Source organism: Artemia sp. Qi Xiang Cuo, chromosome 18 (genome assembly GCF_049724085.1).
Source record: "Artemia sp. Qi Xiang Cuo chromosome 18, ASM4972408v1, whole genome shotgun sequence".
Taxonomy (NCBI): domain Eukaryota; kingdom Metazoa; phylum Arthropoda; class Branchiopoda; order Anostraca; family Artemiidae; genus Artemia; species Artemia sp. Qi Xiang Cuo.
The window spans coordinates 42,785,504-42,807,119 of NC_142811.1; the positions used below are offsets into that span (position 1 = coordinate 42,785,504).

Below are 21,616 nucleotides of genomic sequence, written 5' to 3' on the forward strand. Positions count from 1 at the left end.
GCATCCTCAATACAAAAGAGATATTAGTGCTCAGACGAGACATTAGTGCATATAGCTCTTTACTCAAAGAGCTCGAATTCTTGGAAATTTTGAACGCGACTTAAAATATACATAAGGTAAATTGAAAACAGTGGTACCTGCCAGACAAGATATTAGGGCTCTGAAACCCAAAAGATTATCTAAAGAGCTTCACTGAAAAAATAAACAAGTCCCAATTTTACCTGGTTTAAATAAATGTCATTGAATATTTACCTGGTTGAAATAGTCCTTTGTTTCGCAGAGCGGATTATGAATACTATAAATCACTTGGGTCAGTTTCGCACGCGCAGAATGCACATTCCTGATTTTTTTTGGGAGATGCACAAAATGAAAAAATTGTGGGATAAAAACTAAACCACCTCCATTTAATCACAACACATCTATTAATCCTATGAACTTTTTACTTCTTACACACAGAGCTTGTACGGATATTCACCAAATTAGACATCTAACTTTGGATTTCGTCAGCCCATTTTACATAAATCAGTCCAATTGACAATGAATTACTGATAATTCAAAATATAATTAGAGCCATATTTTACTAACCCCACTAACATTAACAATGTGCAGCCATCAATAAATCATACACAAATTTGTGTGTATAGCAAATGCTAGTATTAGTTACTCATATTGATGACAGAAAATCTTAGAGCTTGTTGGAGTCAGTCAAAATGTTAAATCCGATCTACGTTTGGCGTTTTAATCAAGAATGAAGCAAGAAAATGCCAATAAACAAAGTCAAAGCCAGAATTAAGAGTCCAGTGTTGGAGCGAGGCAGAGAACTTATCAAAGACGTTATTTTTCCAGAACATTTGCTGAAACTCAAATAGTAGAGACTGATTGGTTAAAGAAGATATACATTTGCAGATTTGCAGAAAATGTCAAATGGAGACTGGCTTTTACTCATAATATAATGAAGTGTGTAAACAACAGGATGAATCTATGGAAGAAACGGGTCCTTGTGATGCGAATCACGACCCAGTCAGGTGAGTTCACCCATAATGACAATGGATGAATCTTGCAACCATTTATAAAGATGCAATACAAAAAGAAGGTCGATAGCAAAATAGAAGACAGCCAAAAAATGCAATCCATGTTGGGATATATGGAAAACAGAATGTTCTCGCATGGGGAAGGAAGAGGTTATAAAAAAAGACAAAGACATTCTATGGATGGTGCAAAACGTAATCAGAGGCAACGCTGTAGCGTTGCCTATAGTAAAGGCCATACGGGTCCAATGTTTTATGTTTTTTTTCCGAGGCACTTCATATGGAAAGGGTCGTCGTAGAAACTTCAAAGGGGGCTCATTCGATTTGAAATCGAGAGTTCTAATGCCCTTTTTAATAGTCGAAAATGATTGGAGGGCAACTAGCCCCCCCCCACGCCCATCATTCCTCCAAACACATCCAATCAAAATTTTGAGATAACCATTTTGTTCAGCGTAGTTGATTTCCAGATATAAAATATTTTTTTGAGGTGGATACGCCCCAATAACCCTCAGGGCAAGGGTTTTAAGTTATGTCCTGGGGGCATACAAGGTTTTTATATAAGGTGTAGTACTAAAAAATAAAAAAAAGACTCATTCGATTGGAAATTAAAGGGCTAGTGCCATTTTTAATAGTCAAAAGGAATTTGAGGGCAAATAGCCCCCCCCCACGCCCATCATTTCCCCAAACACATCCAACGAAAATTCTGATATAGCCATTGTGTTCAGTATAGTTTATTTCCAATTAAAAAATATATTTGCGAGAGGGCAACTCTCCCAAAGCCCACAGGGCAAGGGTTTTAAGTTATGCCCTGGGGACATATAAGGTTTTTTATAGAAGGCGTTGTCGTAGAAACTTCAAAACAGGCTCATTCGATTGGAAATCAAAGAACTAGTGCCCTTTTTAATAGTTGAAAATGATGGGGTGCAACTAGCCCCCCCCCCGCCCATCATTCCCCCAAACATATCCAATCAAAATTTTGAGATAGCCATTTTGTTCAGCGTAGTTGATTTCCAGATAGAAAATATATTTTTGAGGAGGACACTCCCCACAATTCTCAGGGCAAGGGTTTTAAGTTATGTCCTGGGGGCATATAAGGATTTTATAGAAGGCGTTGTCGTAAAAACTTCAAAAAAGGCTCATTCGATTGGAAATTCAAAAAGCTTTAATAGTCGAAAGTAATTGGAGGGCAACTAGCCCTCCCCCCACGCCCTAGGAAAGGCCATAGGCCATAAGGTTTTTTATAGAAGGCGTTGTCGTAGAAACTTCAAAACAGGCTCATTCGATTGGAAATCAAAGAACTAGTGCCCTTTTTAATAGTCGAAAATGATGGAGTGCAACTAGCCCCCCCCCCGCACATCATTCCCCCTAACACATCCAATCAACATTTTGAGATAGCCATTTTGTTCAGCGTAGTTGATTTCCAATAGAAAATATATTTTTTAGGAGGACACTCCCCCAAAACCCCCAGGACAAAAGTTTTAAGTTATGCCCTGGGGGCATATAAGGTTCTTATAGAATGCGTTGTCGTAGAGACTTCAAAACAGACTCATTCGATTGGAAATTCAAAGGGCGAGTGCCCTTTTTAATAGTCGAATGTGATTGGAGGGCAACTAGCCCCCCCCCCACACCCATCATTTCCCCAAACACATCCAATAAAAATTTTGAGATAGCCATTTTGTTCCGGGTAGTTGATTTCCAGACAGAAAATATGTTTTTGAGAAGGACACTCCTCCACAACCCTCAGGGCAAGGGTTTTAAGTTATATGCCCTGGGAGCATATATGGTTTTTATAGAAGGCATTGTTGTAGAAACTTCAAAAAAGCTCATTCGAATGGAAATTCAAACACAACCCTGAGGGCAAGGGTTTTAAGTTATGCCCTGCATATAAGGTTTTTATAGAAGGCGTTGTTGTAGAAACTTCAAAAAAGGCTCATTCGATTAGAAATTCAAAGGGCTAGTGCCCTTTTTAATAGTCGAAAGTGATTGGAGGGCAACTAGCCCCCCCCCCCCCATCATTACCCCAAACACATCCAATCAAAATTTTGTGATAGCCATTTTGTTCAGCGTAGATACCCTGGGGGCATATAAGGTTTTTATAGAAGGCGGTGTCGTAGAAACTTCAAAAAAGGCTCATTCGATTGGAAATTCAAAGGGCTAGTCCCTTTTTAATAGTCGAAAGTGATTTGAGGGCAAATAACCCCCCTCTCACGCCCACCTTTTCCTCTAACACATCCAATCAAAATTTTGAGACAGCCATTTTATTAAACGTAGTTTTAAGTTCTGGAAATTAGGTCTTTGAGCAAGACAAATCCCCCACAGCCCTCAGGGTAAGGGTTTTGAGTTATGCCCTGGGGGGCATATAAGGTTTTTTATAGACAACATTGTCGTATAAAATTCAGAGAGGGCTTATTTGATTGGAAATTGAAATTTATTGTTAAATTTTTACGCGTAAAAAGATATTGGAGGTTAACCATCTCCCCCCCCCCCCCTAAACCCGATTTTCCCAAATGCATCCAATAAAAATTTTAAGATGGCTATTTTTTTAAAAATAGTTCAGAGATTATATAACAAACATTCCGGTGTCGACACAACCCACCAGGGCCAGGGGGCCGGTGGTGTAAGTTATGCCCTGGGGGCATATATGGTTCTTATGGAAGGGATGTTCGTATTAACTTTAAAGAGGTATCATTTGATTGGGAATTGAAAGTTATAGTTCACTTTTTAATAGTTAAAAGAAAATGGAGAGCAACTAGCCCCCCCTCCCCTCCACGCCCTTTTTTCCTCATACCCATGCGATAAGAACTTTGAGATATCTTTTTTTATAATAGTTCAAAGACTATATAACGAAAACTCAGGGGTCAACACAAACCCCCAGGGCCCGAGGGAAGGTGTTGTAAGTTATGCCCTTGGGGAATATATGGTTCTTATTGAAGGGATGCTCGTAAAAAATTCAGAGATGGCTCATTTGATTGGAAATTGAAAGTTCTAGTTAAGTTTTTTCGAGTCAAAAGATATTGGAGGGCAACTAGCCCCCCACGCCCCTTTTCCACAAATGCATCCAATAAAAATGTTGAGATAGGCATTAAGTTAAAAATATCTCAAAAGTCAGATAACAAAAACTCAGGTGTCGTCACAACCCCCCAGGGCCCGGGGGCAAGCACCCTTTTTAAGAATCAAAAGTGATCAGAGGGCAACTGGCCCCCCAAGCCCTTTTCCCCCAAATACATCTGATAAAAATTTGAGGTAGCCATTTTGTTAAAAATAGTTTAAAGATCATATAACAAAACTCCTTTACGCATGGTAATTTAGTTAAAAATATTTCAAAGGTCACATAAGAAAAACTCCTGTGTCGACACAACCCCCCCCCCCCCAAGGCCGGGGCAGGCGGGGTAAGTATTGCTCTGGGGACATATATGGTTCTTATGGAAGGTATACTCGTATAAACTTCAGAGAGTGTTCATTTGAATGGAAATTAAAAGTTGTAGTTCATTTTATCAGAGCGAAAAAGATCGGAGGGCAACAAGCCCCTCCCGCCCTGCACGCCTTTGGGCGTATCGGATGGATAAACCCATCCGATAAAAATTTCAGGAGACCATTTTGTTAAAAATAGTTCAACCATCAGATACTGAAACTCCAGGGTCAACACAACCTCTAAGGGCCGAGGGACAGGCGTTGTAAGTTATACTCTAAGGATTTATATGGTTTATATAGAAGGGATACTCGTATAAACTTCAGAGAGGGCTCATTTGATTGAAAATAGAAAGTTCTAGTTCACTTTAAAATAGTCAAAAGAGACTGAAGCTTAATCTAGTCCCCCCACGCCCTTTTTCCCCAAACCCGTCTGATAAGAATTCTGAGATAGCAATTTTGTTTAAAACAGTTAAAACACCAGATAATGGAAACTCTAAGGTTGAAACAAACGCCTTTTTTCACTTTGATATTGTTACTTTGATATTATGTTTGATACTTTGAAGAATATTTGATTTTTTTTAAAGTTTGATTTTGAAATAAGAAAGTTTTAAAAACTTGAAATTTTTTGCAATTAAAAACGAAAAAAAATTAATTAAAAAAAAACTTTCCGAAAAAATCAGTTTTTCAAAGAAAACTAAAGGCCATTTTAAACTTAAGCTCAGCAGATACAAATACCTTTTAAAATTCAAACTTAACACGACCAGAAATTACTATTAAAGAATAAATGAAACCCAAAACGAACAGAAATTAAATAAACCATTACAGCAAAAACATACAACAAGTAATAATATAAATGAATAAATAGAACTTAATTTGAGTAATGCTTAGATTGAATATCAAAATCAAGGTTAGAACGAAAAAAATATTTTCCTATTGAAGTACAAATGAAACCTCAAACGAACAGAAATTAATCAAAAAATCTGCAAACGAACGTACAATAGATATTAATGCAAATTAATAAATAAATCTTAAAACGAGTGAAACTTAAATTGAATATGCAAATTAAGCTTGAAACAATCACAAATCACCACAAACCAGTGTTTGGGTATAACCTCCTTCTCTCATTGTAAAAGTCTAAAGCCTACGGCGTCATTGGCGCTTTACTGAAAACTATATGCGCCTTGAACAGTCTCGGAAAGTATTAACAGCATCAAATTGAATATTTGATGAATAGTTATAATAATTATTAAAAGATTAATCATTTCAATATTTTATTTCGCTTCCTGTGCTTTTGTATTTCAAGTTCTGTAATAACTGAACAAGAAATTATTTGCAATACAATCCGTTTTTATTTAATCACCAAAGACGCAGAAGGATTTAGGTTTTTATTTACAGAAAGGTAAGGAGGCAGCATCCAAACACTTGTTTGTATGAAAACTATATTCATCCTTAACAAATTTAAAAAGAGCTAATCAATTAAACTGAATATTTGATGTAAGTTATATGAATTACTGAAAGCTCGTCAGCTCAAAAAGTTAATATTATTTTAATGTCTATTTTCAGAGATAAGTACAAAAGAAAATATTTGTCACAAAATTGGTTTTCAGTAAAGCGCCAATGACGCAGTAGGTTTTAGACTTTTACAGTGAGAGGAGGAGGTCATACTCGCTGAATATTTATTCATTTATATTATTGCTTGGTTATTATGGTTGCTAAGATAGTCTGATTAGTTTATGTTCGCTTCTGATTCTATCTGGTCTTTAGTGGTAATTTCTGGGCGTGTCGATTATTTATTTTAAAATGCATTTTGTTTTCCTGATCAGTATGTAACAATGGCCATATAATTTATTTTTCAAAAATATTTTTTTTCGGAAAGTTTTTTTTAATTAATGTTCTGAGAATAGTAGAGTTGAAGGGGAACATGCACAGCTGCGTTGGCTCAGCCTTGCACTTCGACAAGCTACTAGCAGCACTAGTACTTGTGTATGATGCAGAAAAAACTGATGAGAGGAAGTAAGGTCCGAAACTGATGAGGGAAACAAGAAAAAACAAGACACGCCCAATCCCGTCTAGCATGCGTAGCAGACAAAAAAAACTCCTTAGTTAAAACCTAAATAACAAGATTATTTCTATTTATTTGATTTGTCTCTTCTTTAAGGTGGTCTGTGCTCGGCAGTCTGACTAGATCTAACTATTTAGAAATTTGGGTGACTACTCATCATCTTATGACACAGAAAACACGATTAGTCCCTAATCAAACCAAAACATATAACACTGTCCAATGCACCCTTGTCTGGAAGAGTTCGAAATGAAATTGAGGTTTTTCGAAGAGTCCCAACATTGATCAGGTTGAATGGGGGGTTTCAAGGGCTCTGCGGCCCTGGGGATGGAGATAAACCAACTATCCATGGTTATACTTCTATTGGGTTCCAAACAGGCCCACGAAATTCTTGGACAAAGTTATTACCAAAAGGTCTACTACCTGCTCACGTTCTTTTACAAATTTTTGAAACAAGCACATGCATCAAACTGATCATTCCAATAATGAATGGTACATTTCGACGCATTTTATCATATGAAAAGATGAAACACAAAAAGATTTAAGAATAAAAATCTAGAGTTTTCAAATGGGGTTTCCGCCAAATTTAGAATCGTAGAAAAAAAGCTTCAATGCAAGTCTGCGTTTTCGCATTAACTAGGAGATAAAAAAAAAAGAAATTTAATATGATTTATGTTTCAAATCTAGCGTGCCAACCTCTCGGCTAGATCGGCCTTAGCCGTCCATGGCTTAGTTGGTTAAAGCGCCTGTCTCCATGGAAACGATATATCAGTTTTGTAAGCATACGATTGACAAAGCAACAGTACTCGATCATAAAACCCCTTCAGCCTGGGGAATCTGAAAAAGATACTGGAAAAAATGGGCTGCAAATTCAATCTTATTCCTCGTTCTACCGTTTTACAATATACACTTAAGTTTTGACAAATTGTTTTTTTATTATACCAAATACTCTTTGATGGCATTAGTTTTAAGTTTCTAAGAGGAAAGGGCTGGCACATATCTTATCGAAATACTTTAGAAGAGTTAAATTGCAGTAGAGCCACTGCTAAAAATATAGTAATATCCATTTTACAATGACTGAGGTCGTCATTTGACAGCATTGACTTTGTTTTACTAATTTTTTTTCTCTGTGGTTAAGCATGTCCACGCTCAATTTCCAGTTTTTTAAAGCTGGTGTTTGGTAACGGTAACAATGTAAGCATTATGTACAATTTATTTCTAATAATATCAGTGTAGAAGACCAAAAGTGACAAAGATGATATGAACAGTGGACAGATGATATGAACAGCGAACAGATTGCTCAGATATGAGGAGATATGATCAATAAATTATATTTGATTAAATAAAAATAGAGGTCAGTACCTCTTTTACAAAATATATAAATAACGAAAATAAAACCCTCATTTGCCGGTAGTTTCGTTTTACTTATTTAATATTTCTCAGCTATTACAGCATTTAAGTATTAAAAGCAATGAAAGATGGCAGATACATCTCTTTTCATTTGGTCATTCTACCTTACCATCTTATTACAACAAACATTTTATTTTAATACGGCGTTTTGAAAGCATAAAAATTCAACTGGATTACTTACGAGAAATAGATGGTGCTCCATCATTAAAACACTCCTTTTTTAAATTTGAAAGTCAAAACTATAAAAATTTTCATTTACTTTATTATCTATCTTACTTCGAAAAAACTTGGCACAAGGTATAGCAAATTAGATTTATAACTTATGTATATAAAATCAAATATATGCTTTATCATTTTTTTTTAAATCTTTTATCAAATAAATCAAATTAATTAGTATAACTACAAAAAATACATTTGACTATATGAAATCAGAACAATTCAAGATTCCACAAAAACATCTGGAATCAGATGTGAGTGCTTAGTCTTAGAAGAATATTTCATAAGCAATGGTTTTCCTTAACCGTTTTTCCTTAAAATCTTTCCGTGAGTTTTCAAATGGGCCACAGAAGGACTCCCCTATATCCTTCCTCTGGCAGATGAGCAGAAAACCAACAATGTTACAAACCATAGGCAGAGTTGATGAGCAGAGAATAAGCATAATTTAGATCAAAGTATGGGAAAAGGACATGACTAAAAAAGCCTTACCTCATCAACTCCGATCTTTCGGCAAGCTTCGATGAAATTCTCAATATTTCGCTTACATTTCGGAAGCGGGAGCTTCGGCTGAGGAAAAAGAAGATAAGATGAGGAAAAGATGAAGATTAGATGAAGATAAGATGAGGAAAAAGAGAGATTAGATGTAGAAGATTAGAGGAAAAAGAAGATTAGATGTAAGAAGATTAGAGAAATTAGAGTAATTATTAGCGATAAAAGATGAATTCCAAAAATTTTTAAAAAGTGTTTTGTATAAAATACTCAGCCAATATGAACTCTGTTCTGAGATTTCTTGTTATGAACCATACATTGATGGATTGCAGAGATTGCATGAACTGCCGGATTTGTCTGAAGATTCAGTCACTAAAATCCAAAATTGACTGCCTAGTTTCTAAGAATTATGCTTGACTAAAAAACACAGTGTCAAGCGCTGGGATGCAATTTTGAAAGTGGATATGAAAACTAATCAAATAGTTTCTCTGATGAGAATTAAGTAACTTTTTTATTATTGTGGCTAGTTTAGAAGGGTAGTTTTAGCACTAGATTACCCTGGTTTAAATTAAGCTATCCTATCTCAAACGGCTTTAGAAAGGAACAATTCTAGATGATAACACTTTTTATCTTCAAAAGCAATTGGATTAGGTGAATGAAAATTTCCGGAATCGATCGGGAGTTCAAGCTTTCACAGTTTCGGCATAGATGACAAGAACAAAGGAAAGTTCGCATTTGGTAATATTAAAACAAGAAAAGGACAGAAGCACCAAAGGATAATGAAAAGGTACCACTTAATATAGACATAGAATTTTTTTTTTAGACATTTTTTTTTATTTTACAAAAAAAAAAAACATTCAACGAACATCAGAAATAACTAGACAACCACATTAAGATTAAAAAAAAACCTGTTGGTGGCTGTATCTGCTAACCGCCCTTTAATCAAAAATAAATAAAAACAATAATAATTATTAATAAATTCTTATTTTTTAAAAAAAAAAAAAAGAAAAAGAAAAAAAAAAAAAAAAAAAAAAAAAAAAAGAAAAAGAGAAAAAAAAAATCAAGAAAACAATTTACATTACTTGCTGTTATGCAAGTAATGTAAATTGCATAGCAATACTTGCTGTTATGCAGCTTTCACACTATCTATGTAATTTCCTATGCTAAGTGGTTAAGTGACATTACGTTAAGTAAAATATTTGACTTTTAAAAAAGTCCTTTCACACCAGGCCAATGTAGAAATCCGTAAAGCCATCATAATGGCATCGTTTAAATCATCATAAGACAACTATTCAAAAATGAAAAATGTGGAACGAAGACATTCAAGCACTGATGAAGCATAAGGTCAGTTTTCATTTAGGCTTTGAACTGTGAGGACATAAGCTGGATTATATTTTGCATTTACTTGGACTGCACAATAAGTGAAATTGTTGACAGTAAAGGATTACTAAATGTTATAAATTTTCATATTACGAAACATTATAAATTACTGACGGCTTGATCGAAAACGGATTATCATTTTTGGATATCATGTTGATTATGACGAAATAAGTTTTTGTGCCTTATAAAATGAACTTTGTGTATATTTGTCCAGTTTTGAACTTTCTCAAGAGACAAATCATCGACAGCGCAATAGCGCTGCCTAAATAAAGAGCGATGTTGGCACTGCGTCCACACGCAGTGCCCTGTGGGTAATACCCACAGTAGGTGATGCGTCCATATGGATACGAAAAGGTAGCCAGCTCAGAAAATCCATCACTGTTCGGAATGGTGTGAAACAAGGCTCTGTGCTTAGTCCAGCTCTTTTCAATAATGCCTTACTAAAAATAAATTCCTCCATTCCTAAATGAGCCCCATATCTTGCCACCTCTGTTACGCAGACGACATTCTTCTAATATCAGACAATCGACAAGTTCTCCAGAATGGAGTTGACATAGTTTTCTCTAGTCTCAATGAAATTGGGCTCTAAGTCACTTCCTCTAAAACTGAGCTTGACGTCTATGGTTCGCCTCAGCAACCTCCCGTTACTATCAATGTTGGCCCAGAAACTATTTCCGCATCGTCTTCTCTGAAATATTTAGGTTTCCGGTTTGGCCCAAATGTTAAAACACTTGTTATCTCAGTTTTGAAAGAAAAAGCTTAAGAAATGGTACAGGCTGCTTGCTCCAGTTAAAGGCCAGTTTCACAAAGTAACCCTAGGCAAACTTTACAACGCTTTTATGCCCCATATGCCTTCTTCTTTGTCCCTCTATGGAGTTTTTTTTCGCAATATCTGAGCGGAAGAAAATTAAATCACTGTTCTTCCGTTTTTGCAAATACCTTCGGCAGTTGCCGCTTTGGACTCGCAACCGGTACATTTCGAGTAAGATATGGCGTTTTGATATTTCTCCAATAATGGACCAGCTTGTGGACAGGTTCCGTAAGCGTTGAGAAAATATTGTCCATTTTCCACTTAACTATGTAGTTAATTGTGTTGTCAAAGTAGCTAAGATGTTATTATTTTCGGGAGTTTTTTCTTGTTAGTTTCATTTTTATTTTTCTGTATTTTTGTAATCATATAAGTGCATTTCATGCTTGTAAAGAAGGTTGAAATAAATTATTATTATTATTAACATATTTCCTGGGGAAAGTTTATTAATTTGTCTTAAAAATTTATTAATTGCTCATCCAGGAACCCCACTTTGCAGCTGCTATGTTGACTTTTTTATACCCTTACATAAATATACACGACGTGAAATTTTAAGTAGAGCTCGAATCAATTAGTCGAATTAAGTAGAGCCTTTCTTATTTACAATATTTGCTCCGTAAGATTATATAACGAACGTAAAGTCATAAGTTATGCTAGTGTGAAAGGTTCGTCATCCTAGCGTGAAAAAAAACAACAAATAAAGACATCTATCTCTGTTAAATAAGCACTTATCCATAAAAACTTTAGATGGCAGAGAACATTTTTCTAGACATGGATGTATAAGATTTAATCAAAGATAGTACGAATCTAACGAACATGGGACAGATCCGGTCTTGTAGCAAAATTAGAGACTCGTTTCTACTGTTACAGTCAGTTTTTTGTCTACAATAGTAACATGTAGATTCTACATTTCACTAAAATGGATCTTTAGAGGGTTTATTGTCTTTAGTAAAGGGTAAAAAAAACAATGGAATAATTCAATCTACTATCTTAATATAAAATTCTTTCACACAAGGCTTTCTCAAGGTGTCATATCTCCTTTATGTTCTTATAATATTACTGTTAATAATCTTTTCAACAAACTACAAAACTCAAATAAAACTTAACCAAAGAACATATGTATAATAAATTGGGTTAGTTTAATCCCATTTCTGTGAGTTTTAGTTCAAATCTATAGGTTTACTAGAGTAGTTGTGAGAGTTGGTAGGCAAGTTTCGAGGGTAGTTAGAGGATATAAAGGGGATAAACGGGGTTGCTCATTGTCTCCTAAATTATTCGCCCTGTTTATAAATTCTTTGGTGGCATCTATGGAAAAGAAAGAGGTGCTGATGGTGAGTTTAGATATTGTTTCCATTTGCATGATGTTGTTTGCAGATGATATTGTTTTGGTTGCTGATTCACAAAGGAACCTTCAGAAATTACTTGATAATTTAGGTGATTATTTGGATGGGAAAAAGTTAGAACTTAATGCGGATATGACCGTTACTTAAGTTATTCCTCCAATCATTCTCCTGCTGTGAAAAGAGGAGTTGTCACTTCTCTAGTTGATAGAGCATTGAAAGTTTGTTCAACACGTTTCTTGGATTTAGAACTCAACCACCTTAGAGATATTTTATTTGGGAATGGTTATCCAATTAGTTTAATAAATTCTGGAATTGCAAAACGCATTAAAAGATTATCAGATAGTTCCACAGAAAACACAAATCAAAGGGAAAATTCAGTTTATCTTGGTCTCCCATACATTAAAGGGATTTCAGACCACATTTCAAAAAATCTAAGGAAAAATAACATTTACACTTATTATAGACCCAGAAAAACTATCAAGTCCCAAATTTATCAAGGAAAAGACCCTATCCCGATAGGTGAAAACTCCGGTGTCTACAGAATTCCTTGTTCGTGTGGCCTTTGGTATATTGGAAGAACTAATCAGCGACTAACAGATAGATTAACTCAGTATTCTAGCTCAATTAATAATACACTTAAAAAGCGGAAAAACCCGGAAAATTTTGACTCTGCCCTTGCAGAGCACATTTTTGAAAAACCAGACCATACTATTTTGTTTAATCAAGCTAGTCTTATTTCGAATGATAAGGGTATTGTCCAGCACTACAGAGAAGCTGTTGAAATTTATAAATACCAACATTTAGGTCTAGCTTTAAACAGAGATTCCTGTGATTTAAGAATAAATGAGTCATATTTCGGTTTTCTCAAAAGAGAAGCCGATACTTTAGTGATCCCTGAAATAAACCTTGAACCACTTTCTCAGTCATCTAATCAAACACGTGAACAACCCATTAGGTCTCAAAGGGTGTCTGCAAGAAATGCCTTAATTAAAATCCGAAATCAAATGACATAGTTTTCCAACTTATTTAATTGCTGGTTCGTTTTGTTTTTCGAGTGAATGAATTGATTCCTTTCTTTTGTTCAGCTGTTCGCTAGTATCCGTCGATGACAGATCATATTTTTTGGATTTTGTGCAAATCGCGGATATTGGCGAATAACTCGCTTTTATGGTTGTTAGGTATTTGGTTTTAATTCTTTTAATTTTTGGCTTTTATTGATACATCGTTTCGTTTCGCGCTGAAGAAGAGAGGCGTTTGTCCTCTCGAAATATTCGCTTCGTTTTTTCAGTATCTTCATTTGGCCTATAAAAACCCCATTTTTGCTCGTTTTTCTTTCTTTATAAGACCGTAGTGTTAGTATTCCGTAAATGTGGTAGACTTGAGGAGCATGTTAAACTTAGTTTTGAGGGTAGAAGGGTTAGATTAGAGGAGGAATGGTCATATTTAGGTGTTAGTTTTAAGGCGAAAGGATATTTATTTAGTAGCCATATAGAAAGTAGGATCGAAAAAGGTGGGGCATGTTGTAATATGGTATTAAGAAGTCAGCTGAGGGATATTAAAAGTATCCAAGTAGTTAAAGAGGTTTTCAGGGCTAAAATTTTAGGTGTGATGCACTATGGATCTGAGGTTTGGGGGTATGCGAAGGGAGATAGACTAGAAACAGTGTAAATATAATATTATAAGAGGTGGCTAGGGATAAGTAAGCATAAAAATAGCTTAGTAGTTAGAGGTGATTTGGGTTTGTTTTCTTTGTAGGCTAACATGGTTAGGCTTTGAGAAAAATTTTTAGTGATGCCTAGGGTGCGGGTTATGAAAGCGGCTTATTTGGAAATGTTGAAGGGCAGCTGAGGTAGGGGGTCGCCGTACCAAATTAAGAGTATATTAGATCAGTTTGGACTGGGCCATATGAGGGGGGAAGGTTTAAAGCTCGAGGATATGGGGTACCAAGTAAGTGGATTAGTTGAAAGGATTTTACAGGACCAAGAAATACAGGCATGGCAGGCCCAGCGTTCGCTTCCGAATTCATTGGGTTTTGTGGGTCGAAGGAGATTTGGGGTAAAATTTTATTTTCTAGGGTGGGTTTGAATAAAAACGGAATAACGTTATTAATTGAGATGAGGGCTGATAGTTTGTCACTGGGCCAAAGAAGAAAGTTATCGGGAGGGAAAGGTCAAAGGCTGGTCCTTATTTTTGTCCTATGTGTGGAGGTTTAGATGAGAGCGTTTATCACTTGATGTGTGAATGTGAGGAGCTGAGTGATTGGAGACTTGCAGTGTTTGGTATGGGGAATTATGATTTTGAGTGGTTGGTGAGTGTATGCGGATGAGTGTTTTATAGGTATCAGAAGCTTGGCCCGATTCCTTCGTCTTGCGATGAATCATAGAAGTAAATTTCTGTAGGATTATGTTAGGATTTGGGCAATGTCTTGTAATTGTTCTTTATTTATTTTCTTTTTGCCATGGCCTATGGGCTTTTAACGCAAATAAATTCTATTCTATTCTAAAGGAAGTCTGAGTTTGTAAGTAGGTGGTACACAAATGAACTCTTGAATTCTCGATATATAGAAAGCCGACCCATAATGATCGTTATCAGCATATCTCGTCAAATCACCCTCCTTCTGTAAAAAGAGGGGTAATAATATCTTAGTCGACAGAGTTCTAAAAATCAGTTCACGTAATCATGTAAAATCTAAATTAAATTATGTTAAAGATATTTATTCTATTTTGCAATGGCTATCCAATCAACCTTATTGAAAATATCATAGACGATTTAAAAAAGTAAAACAGGAAAATAGGGAGCCCGTCCCCTTTCATTCAGTTATTCCGACAATTGAAAACAAAACTTTTACCGCAATACCATACATCTTGAAGCTCAGCGGCAAACTTGGAAAAATTTTAAGAAAACATAATCTCTCTGTTTCTTTCAAAACTGAACAAAAAGTTGAACATTTTTTAAACTTCGTAAAGGATAAACCCAACCCTATTGTGGGTAGTGGTGTTTACAGAGTCCTGTGTTCATGTGGAAAGTTTCACATTGGTAGGAACTACCAACGATTGGAAGAACGATTGCATTAACACAAACCTTCAATAGACAAGTCCCCGAGGTTTAAAAATAAAAATGGAAACCTTGATTCTGCTTTGGCCCTCCATGTTTTTGAAAACCCTGATGATTTAGTACTTTTTGAAGAGGCAATTTTAATATCTGCTGTAAATGGTCTATCTCAATCTTTCAGAGGCAATTGAGATAATAACTATATAAATAGAAATTTTGATATAAATAAAGATACAGGACATATTTCCTTAAGCCCAATTTATTTTAAACGTTCAAGCAATATCAAGCATTATTTTCCCCCAGTCTAATTTAAGACAACCTGTCCGCATATCTAATGAAAATCGAGGCTGCAGGCAGGCAAAATCTATTGCTAACCAAAGAGTATTTGTCCAATCCAATTGATGAATTGTCTTTCATTTATTCTGACTGATTTTTTGATTCAGTGTCTTTCCTCGTCTTGCAGAGCCTGCTTTAAAAGGTTTATATATATATATATATATATATATATATATATATATATATATATATATATATATATATATATATATATATATATATATATATATATATATATATATATATATATATATATATATATATATATATATATATATATATATATATATATATATATATATATATATATATATATATATATATATATATATATATATATATATATATATATATATATATATATATATATATATTTTTGAGCACTGAGGACGACGTGGCGGAGGTCTTTGCCGAAATATTTGGCTGACAAAATCCTGGCTGACAAAATCCTCGTTTTTTCTCATCTATTTGATTTTATTTTTCATTTATTATATCCTTTTTTCTCTTTGTTTTATACATTTAACACTCGGTCTGTTAACAGCGGTAACAACGGCTGATTTGTCAGCTAAAATTAATATTTAAAAAAATCTAAATTAAAGAAACAAAGAATGACCAAGTTTCAAGCCAATCCAGAAAAAGCGAATAATTAAACAGAAGGAAAAATGAAAAAACAGAAGAAAATGTCTTGAAGAAAGTAGAATCAAAAAGACAGGGAACGCACAATAGTCAAGAGCTACGGGTACTAAAGAAAACAGCTAGTGCCTCTGAAAAATGCATGTGTGAAGATAAGTGTTATTGGGTGTATTAGCTTCATCTGCTTCTTCTATATGATTAAAACCACTTGCTATAATCAGATTTAGATAGAAATTGCAAATGACAAAGATAGCAAACCGGAATATAAAAATGGCGGGGGGGGGGGCGTGGCTTACGATATACGTCTAAACTCTACAAAGCCTTTTTCTGAAAACATGTTTTTTTCTTAAGCGTGTTTGCCAACTGACAATGCAGGTAAAAGCATGAAGCTTCAGGGCATGCGAATGGCAAGAAACGACACCAATTAAAGCAATAATAAATAAAACCAACATTATAAAACTAATTGATAAAACAAAATTAAAATAAAACAAAATCAGTAATACGACAATGGCAAAACAAAGAATCAATTTAAATTCCCATTGCGAAAAAGTAATGACTAAAATTTAAAATACTTTTTATGACCTTTTTTATCTTTATATGACTAAATATTGCTCCACCCTAGCATTTGAAGTAACAAAAAGAATTTCCAATTATGCTGTCAAAAATCACTATTACATCAATAAGACAAAATTTTACAGTATTTTTTTTTTATTTTTTTTTTAACTGAATCGTTAACTATAACCAATCAGTAAAATACTTACCACAGCCGGAGAAGGAACATGAATACTACTGACGCTTCGGGGTCGAACTGAATTAGCCAAATGGCACAAAACTACACCGTCACTCAAAGCTGAGCCCAAGTCTTCAGGCAGGGAGACCTTTAGTCGAGTTTCAATGCACTACAAAGCAAAATAAAATAAATTAGAAGTACTTATGCAAATGACAGCTAAAACAAAAATTGATTTAAACGCATACAATTTACCAGATATTTATTTTAGAAGTTTTACCGGGGAGGAGATAAAAAGAAGAAGACAAAGATATTTTTTAGGGTGGATAAGATTGGACAAAAGCACATTTTTGCACAGAATTTTAGTTGGATCAATTATTCCTCTCCCAAAGCATATCCCTGAACATTCCTAAAGGGACAAAACAAGTACAGTTAAAAAAAACAAGTTTTTTTTAACTAAAAGTAAGTAGCGACATTAAAACTTGAAACAAACAGAAATTATCCCGTATATGAAAGGGGCTGTCCCCTCCTCAACGTTTCGCTCTTTACGCTAAAGTTCTTTATTGCTTAAAAAAAATAGAGTTGTGAAAAAAAGTCAAACATTAGCGTAAAGAACGAGATATTGAGGAGGGGACAGCCCCTTTCATATACGGGATAATATTTGTTCATTTTAAGTTTTAATGTCGCTTCTTAATTTCAGTTTTAAAAAAAATGTTTTTTTTAATTTAATTTTTGAACGTTTTTGAATTAATGCAGGTTTTGATTTTGGCTCACCGAAGATCAATAATTAAAACAAAATTTGTATATTAATTTTACTTTTATTTGGTTAAATGGCTTTCTCGAAAGTTGTTAAATTTTATTTACGAACTTATTTATTTATAATTTTATTTATTGAACTTATATAATTTTATTTATTTATCATAGCAATGTCTCTTCCTCCATAAAAACTCCCTCCATGGAAAGATACTCCCACATAACCTCCGACCCATCCTCCCCCCCCCCACTATCATAAAAATCCCCGCTGAAAACGTCTGTATACTTCCCAATAACCAATACTATATGTAAACATTGGGTAAAGTTCATAACTTTCAGCCCTCCCCCGGGGACTTTGGGGAATTATGTCATCCTAAAAGACATAGTTATTATATTTTCGACCATGTTGAACAAAATGGATATCTCAAAATTTTGATCGGGTGACTTTGGGAAAAAAATTAGCGTGGGAGAGGGCCTAGTTGCCATCCATTTTTTTTTTCACTTAAAAAGGGCACTAGAACTTTTAATTTCCGTTCGAATGAGCCCTCCCACTATATTCTAGAACCACTGGGTCAATACGATCATCCCTAGAAAAAAAGAAAACAAATAAACACGCATCCGTGATCTTTCTTCTGGCAAAAAATGCAAATTCCACATTTTTGCAGATAGGAGCTTGAAACCTAGGGTTCTCTGATACGCTGGATCCGATGGTGTGATTTTCATTACGGTTCTATAACTTTTAAGGGGTGTTTCTCCCTTTTTTCGAAATTCAGGCAAATTTTCTCAGGTACGTAACTTTTGAGGGGTAGGATTAAACTTGATGAAACTTATATATTTGCAATGAGCATTAAAATCTGATTCTTTTGATGTAAATTTTGGTATCAAAATTCCGTTTTTTTTTTTAGTTTCGGTTACTATTGAGCCGGGTCTTTCCTTACTTACAGTTCGTCACCACGAACTGTTTGATTAAATAGAAAACAGATAGCCTTTTCACTTTTCACAAATGCAAAATCGGAAAAAAATTTAGGTATCTTAATTTAAATTTATATGATATATCTATGCTTCGATTAAATCTATTCTATCTTCAAAGTCTAGATAAATAGACTTAAAAATCTATTTTAAGTCTATTCTATATCTATTCTTTGTTTAAGTCCCAATGCTCTATAAAAGAAACAAAATAAATTTGAAGTAGTTATGACGATGACAAACAAACAACAAATCAATTCAAACTCATGGGTTTACTAGATGTTTTTTTACGGGCGAGGGGAAAAGAAGAAGAAGCCGAAGGGTGGGCACTACTGGTGGACTCCTTGGGGTGGACAATACTGGGCAAAAAGCACATTTTTTCACAGAACTTAAAGAATATTTCCCTTTTAGGCACGCTTTTAGATGGATATTACCTTTCGCGGGACCTGACCAGATACCCCAAACGGCATCTCTGAAGCTTTCTACAGGGACCTATATTCGGTTATTTCGATTATTTTTCTTGACTTAAACATTCAATTTTATAGCTTTAATAAATGCAACTTTGCAGAAGCCTTTTAAATCGTTTAATAGCTTAACTTGGATTCAAATTACATATTAATGCTTCGAATATAATAAAAAAAGTTAACCAAATATTCTGAAAGAACTTCCATATTCACTACGAATTATGTTCATTTAGTTGATATCCTTAAGCTTAGAGATTATAGCCCTACAGTGTTTTTTTCCTTTTTTTGGGGGGGGGGGGCGGGGGCCTAGCATAATTGTTGGTGCTAATTCTCTTTAAGCGTGATTTCAGTGTCCATTGTAATTTCTGGTCGTTTTATGTTTCACTCCTTCATTTATTATAAATTATGTTCGCTTTAAATTTTAGCTTTTATATCAGCTAAATCATCTTCGTTTCAAGTTTTCAGTTTGCTTTTTTATTTTTCGCAAGAAAAAACTATATGTAAAAGGTAGACTTGATCTGATTGGCCTCTAAAAGACTTGAATGCTATTAAATAACAAAATAATTACTAGCCAACTTTCATAAATTGATATTCTAGCAAGATTCAGATTTTCTAATCCCACTTGGACTTAACCTGAGTTAACCAAAGCTTTCTTGTTGACAAAATATGTGAATTTTGTTTAATTCATAGCAATGAACATTGGTTAGCCGAGTGGTTAGCGCGCTTGAGACCCTTTGTCCGTGAGGACAAAGGGTCTCGGTGTTCTCGGTGTCACTGGTTATTTGTTTGAACGGGGGTCAGTTGCGTGACTCTGAAAGCTCAGCCAGAGTCGACCCAGCTCTAAATGGGTATCTGGATAAATCTGGGGAAGGTTAACAGGAAGGGTGTGCGAAAGCACAGGATGGCTGGCCACCAGCCCCCCCCCCATTGCAATTCCTGGATGACGTGCCACGAAACGGAGATCAGCATCACCGGTAGTGATTGTAAAATGCAATGCCCTGTTCTTTACGTTATCTTAACAAAACGTAGAGCGTTGCATCGAGCCTTTCATTATTAGATTATGTTTTCACCTTTTATTACGTGTCTAGGCTGAAAAATGGGCTAAAAACTTTTAGTTTTAGAAAAACAAGTTAAAACTTGATAAATTGCTTATCTTTATCTCAAAGATATTTTCAACCACAAAATTGCAGATACAACACTCCTCAAAGATATTTCGTCTGTGTATATTTACGACTATGGCAATGGTATTCCAAGAAAAACTAGGGCCTAGAACGAAGCTGAAATTCGTTCTCGCACATCCCCATCAATGCTTGCATCAGACACTAAAAAAGAAACCCTTAAGTAACAGGGATAACAATGAACAATGATGTCAAAATTCAAACGAGCAGGAACTACCACAAATAAGTGTGATGTTGCCAACCCCCTCCTTCAAACCCCCCAAAAGGATAGAGTTGTTCCATGCCCTATCTATATCGTAGAAAGAATAGGTGGACATACTCCCTCCGTTTAATACAGTCTGAGAGACCCCTAAAATACAAAGAACATCTTTCTGCCGTGTGTATCTAGTACCAATAGATTTAATATCTAGAGAGATATATTAGTATCTATTCAATAGATGTATACAGATTAGATTTAAAATAGGTACATCTAGTACTGAAAGAATGATTGAAAAGAGAAAAGAAGAGAGATGAGAACGAGAATGAAGAGAGAAGAAAAGCTAGTACCTGACGCAAAGCTGAAATTTGTTCTTGTACGCTTCCATCAATACTTTTATAAGACACTAATGACACAGGGTTTGGCGGTGGGATGCGACTTCCAGACTTGACAGGGAATCGGTTCGGTGTCGGCAATAACCTATGCACCGGTGGATTAGCAGAAGGTAGAGGGGGCTGATTTCCATGTGACAGAGGTCTACTAGATTTCTCTGGATTCCTCAAAGGTACGTCGTTCACGTCCCTTGGGGAAGGACCCGACGATGGTTCAAGACGTGTTCTTACTGGGAGCTCTGACGTGGAAAAGTTACCAAGCTTCTGTCCTGTGTCTAGAGGGAGATGAGTTGTTCCGTTGGTTAAGTGAGTTGACTGCACTCGGGTAACAACGTGATGTAAAAAACTTGGGGTTGGTTGAATTTCAGCTGGTGAGTGAGATTCTTTAAGGTTTGGCTTCACATTTCCTGGGGAGGTCGAGGTTGGGTTCTGTTCTGGGAACTAGAAATATATACAAAAAAAATATTAAACGATAAGTTTTCACAGAGCTACTACACACTTCTGAATAGGAAGGTATTAAATAACGTGGTTAAGTGAAGGGCTAAGAAACTAAATTTGTTTGTTGTTTGTATTTTTTTTTGGGGGGGGGTCCAATTGTAATTTACGAATTTATTTAGTACATCAAGTCCAATAAATTACACCAACACGTATTTTAAAGTTGCAAATTACAATTCTGATTATTTTTCCTCAAGAATAAATAAAAAAAAGTCAATAGTCATGGAGCCATACGAGAAAAAATACCGATATTTATGATTTTGGATGACCAGCAAGAGGCC

At 35.0% G+C, this 21,616-nt stretch overlaps 1 protein-coding gene across 3 annotated transcripts in view; it reads right to left on the bottom strand.

Moving 5' to 3' along the window:
- Nucleotides 1–21,616, bottom strand: part of Lrch (Leucine-rich-repeats and calponin homology domain protein) — a 144,991-nt gene that overhangs the window by 45,831 nt on the left and 77,544 nt on the right. For 2 of the 3 annotated variants that reach the window (XM_089103910.1, XM_089103909.1), the window contains exons 11-13: nt 20,799–21,281; nt 16,926–17,063; nt 8,614–8,691 (exon numbers count right to left, since the gene is read on the bottom strand). In XM_089103910.1, the coding sequence (XP_088960036.1) occupies nt 8,614–8,691; nt 16,926–17,063; nt 20,799–21,281 (699 nt within the window). Of the gene's footprint in view, nt 1–8,613; nt 8,692–16,925; nt 17,064–20,284; nt 20,397–20,798; nt 21,282–21,616 lie in introns of those variants that run through there. The other variant, XM_089103912.1, reaches the window with a different exon arrangement.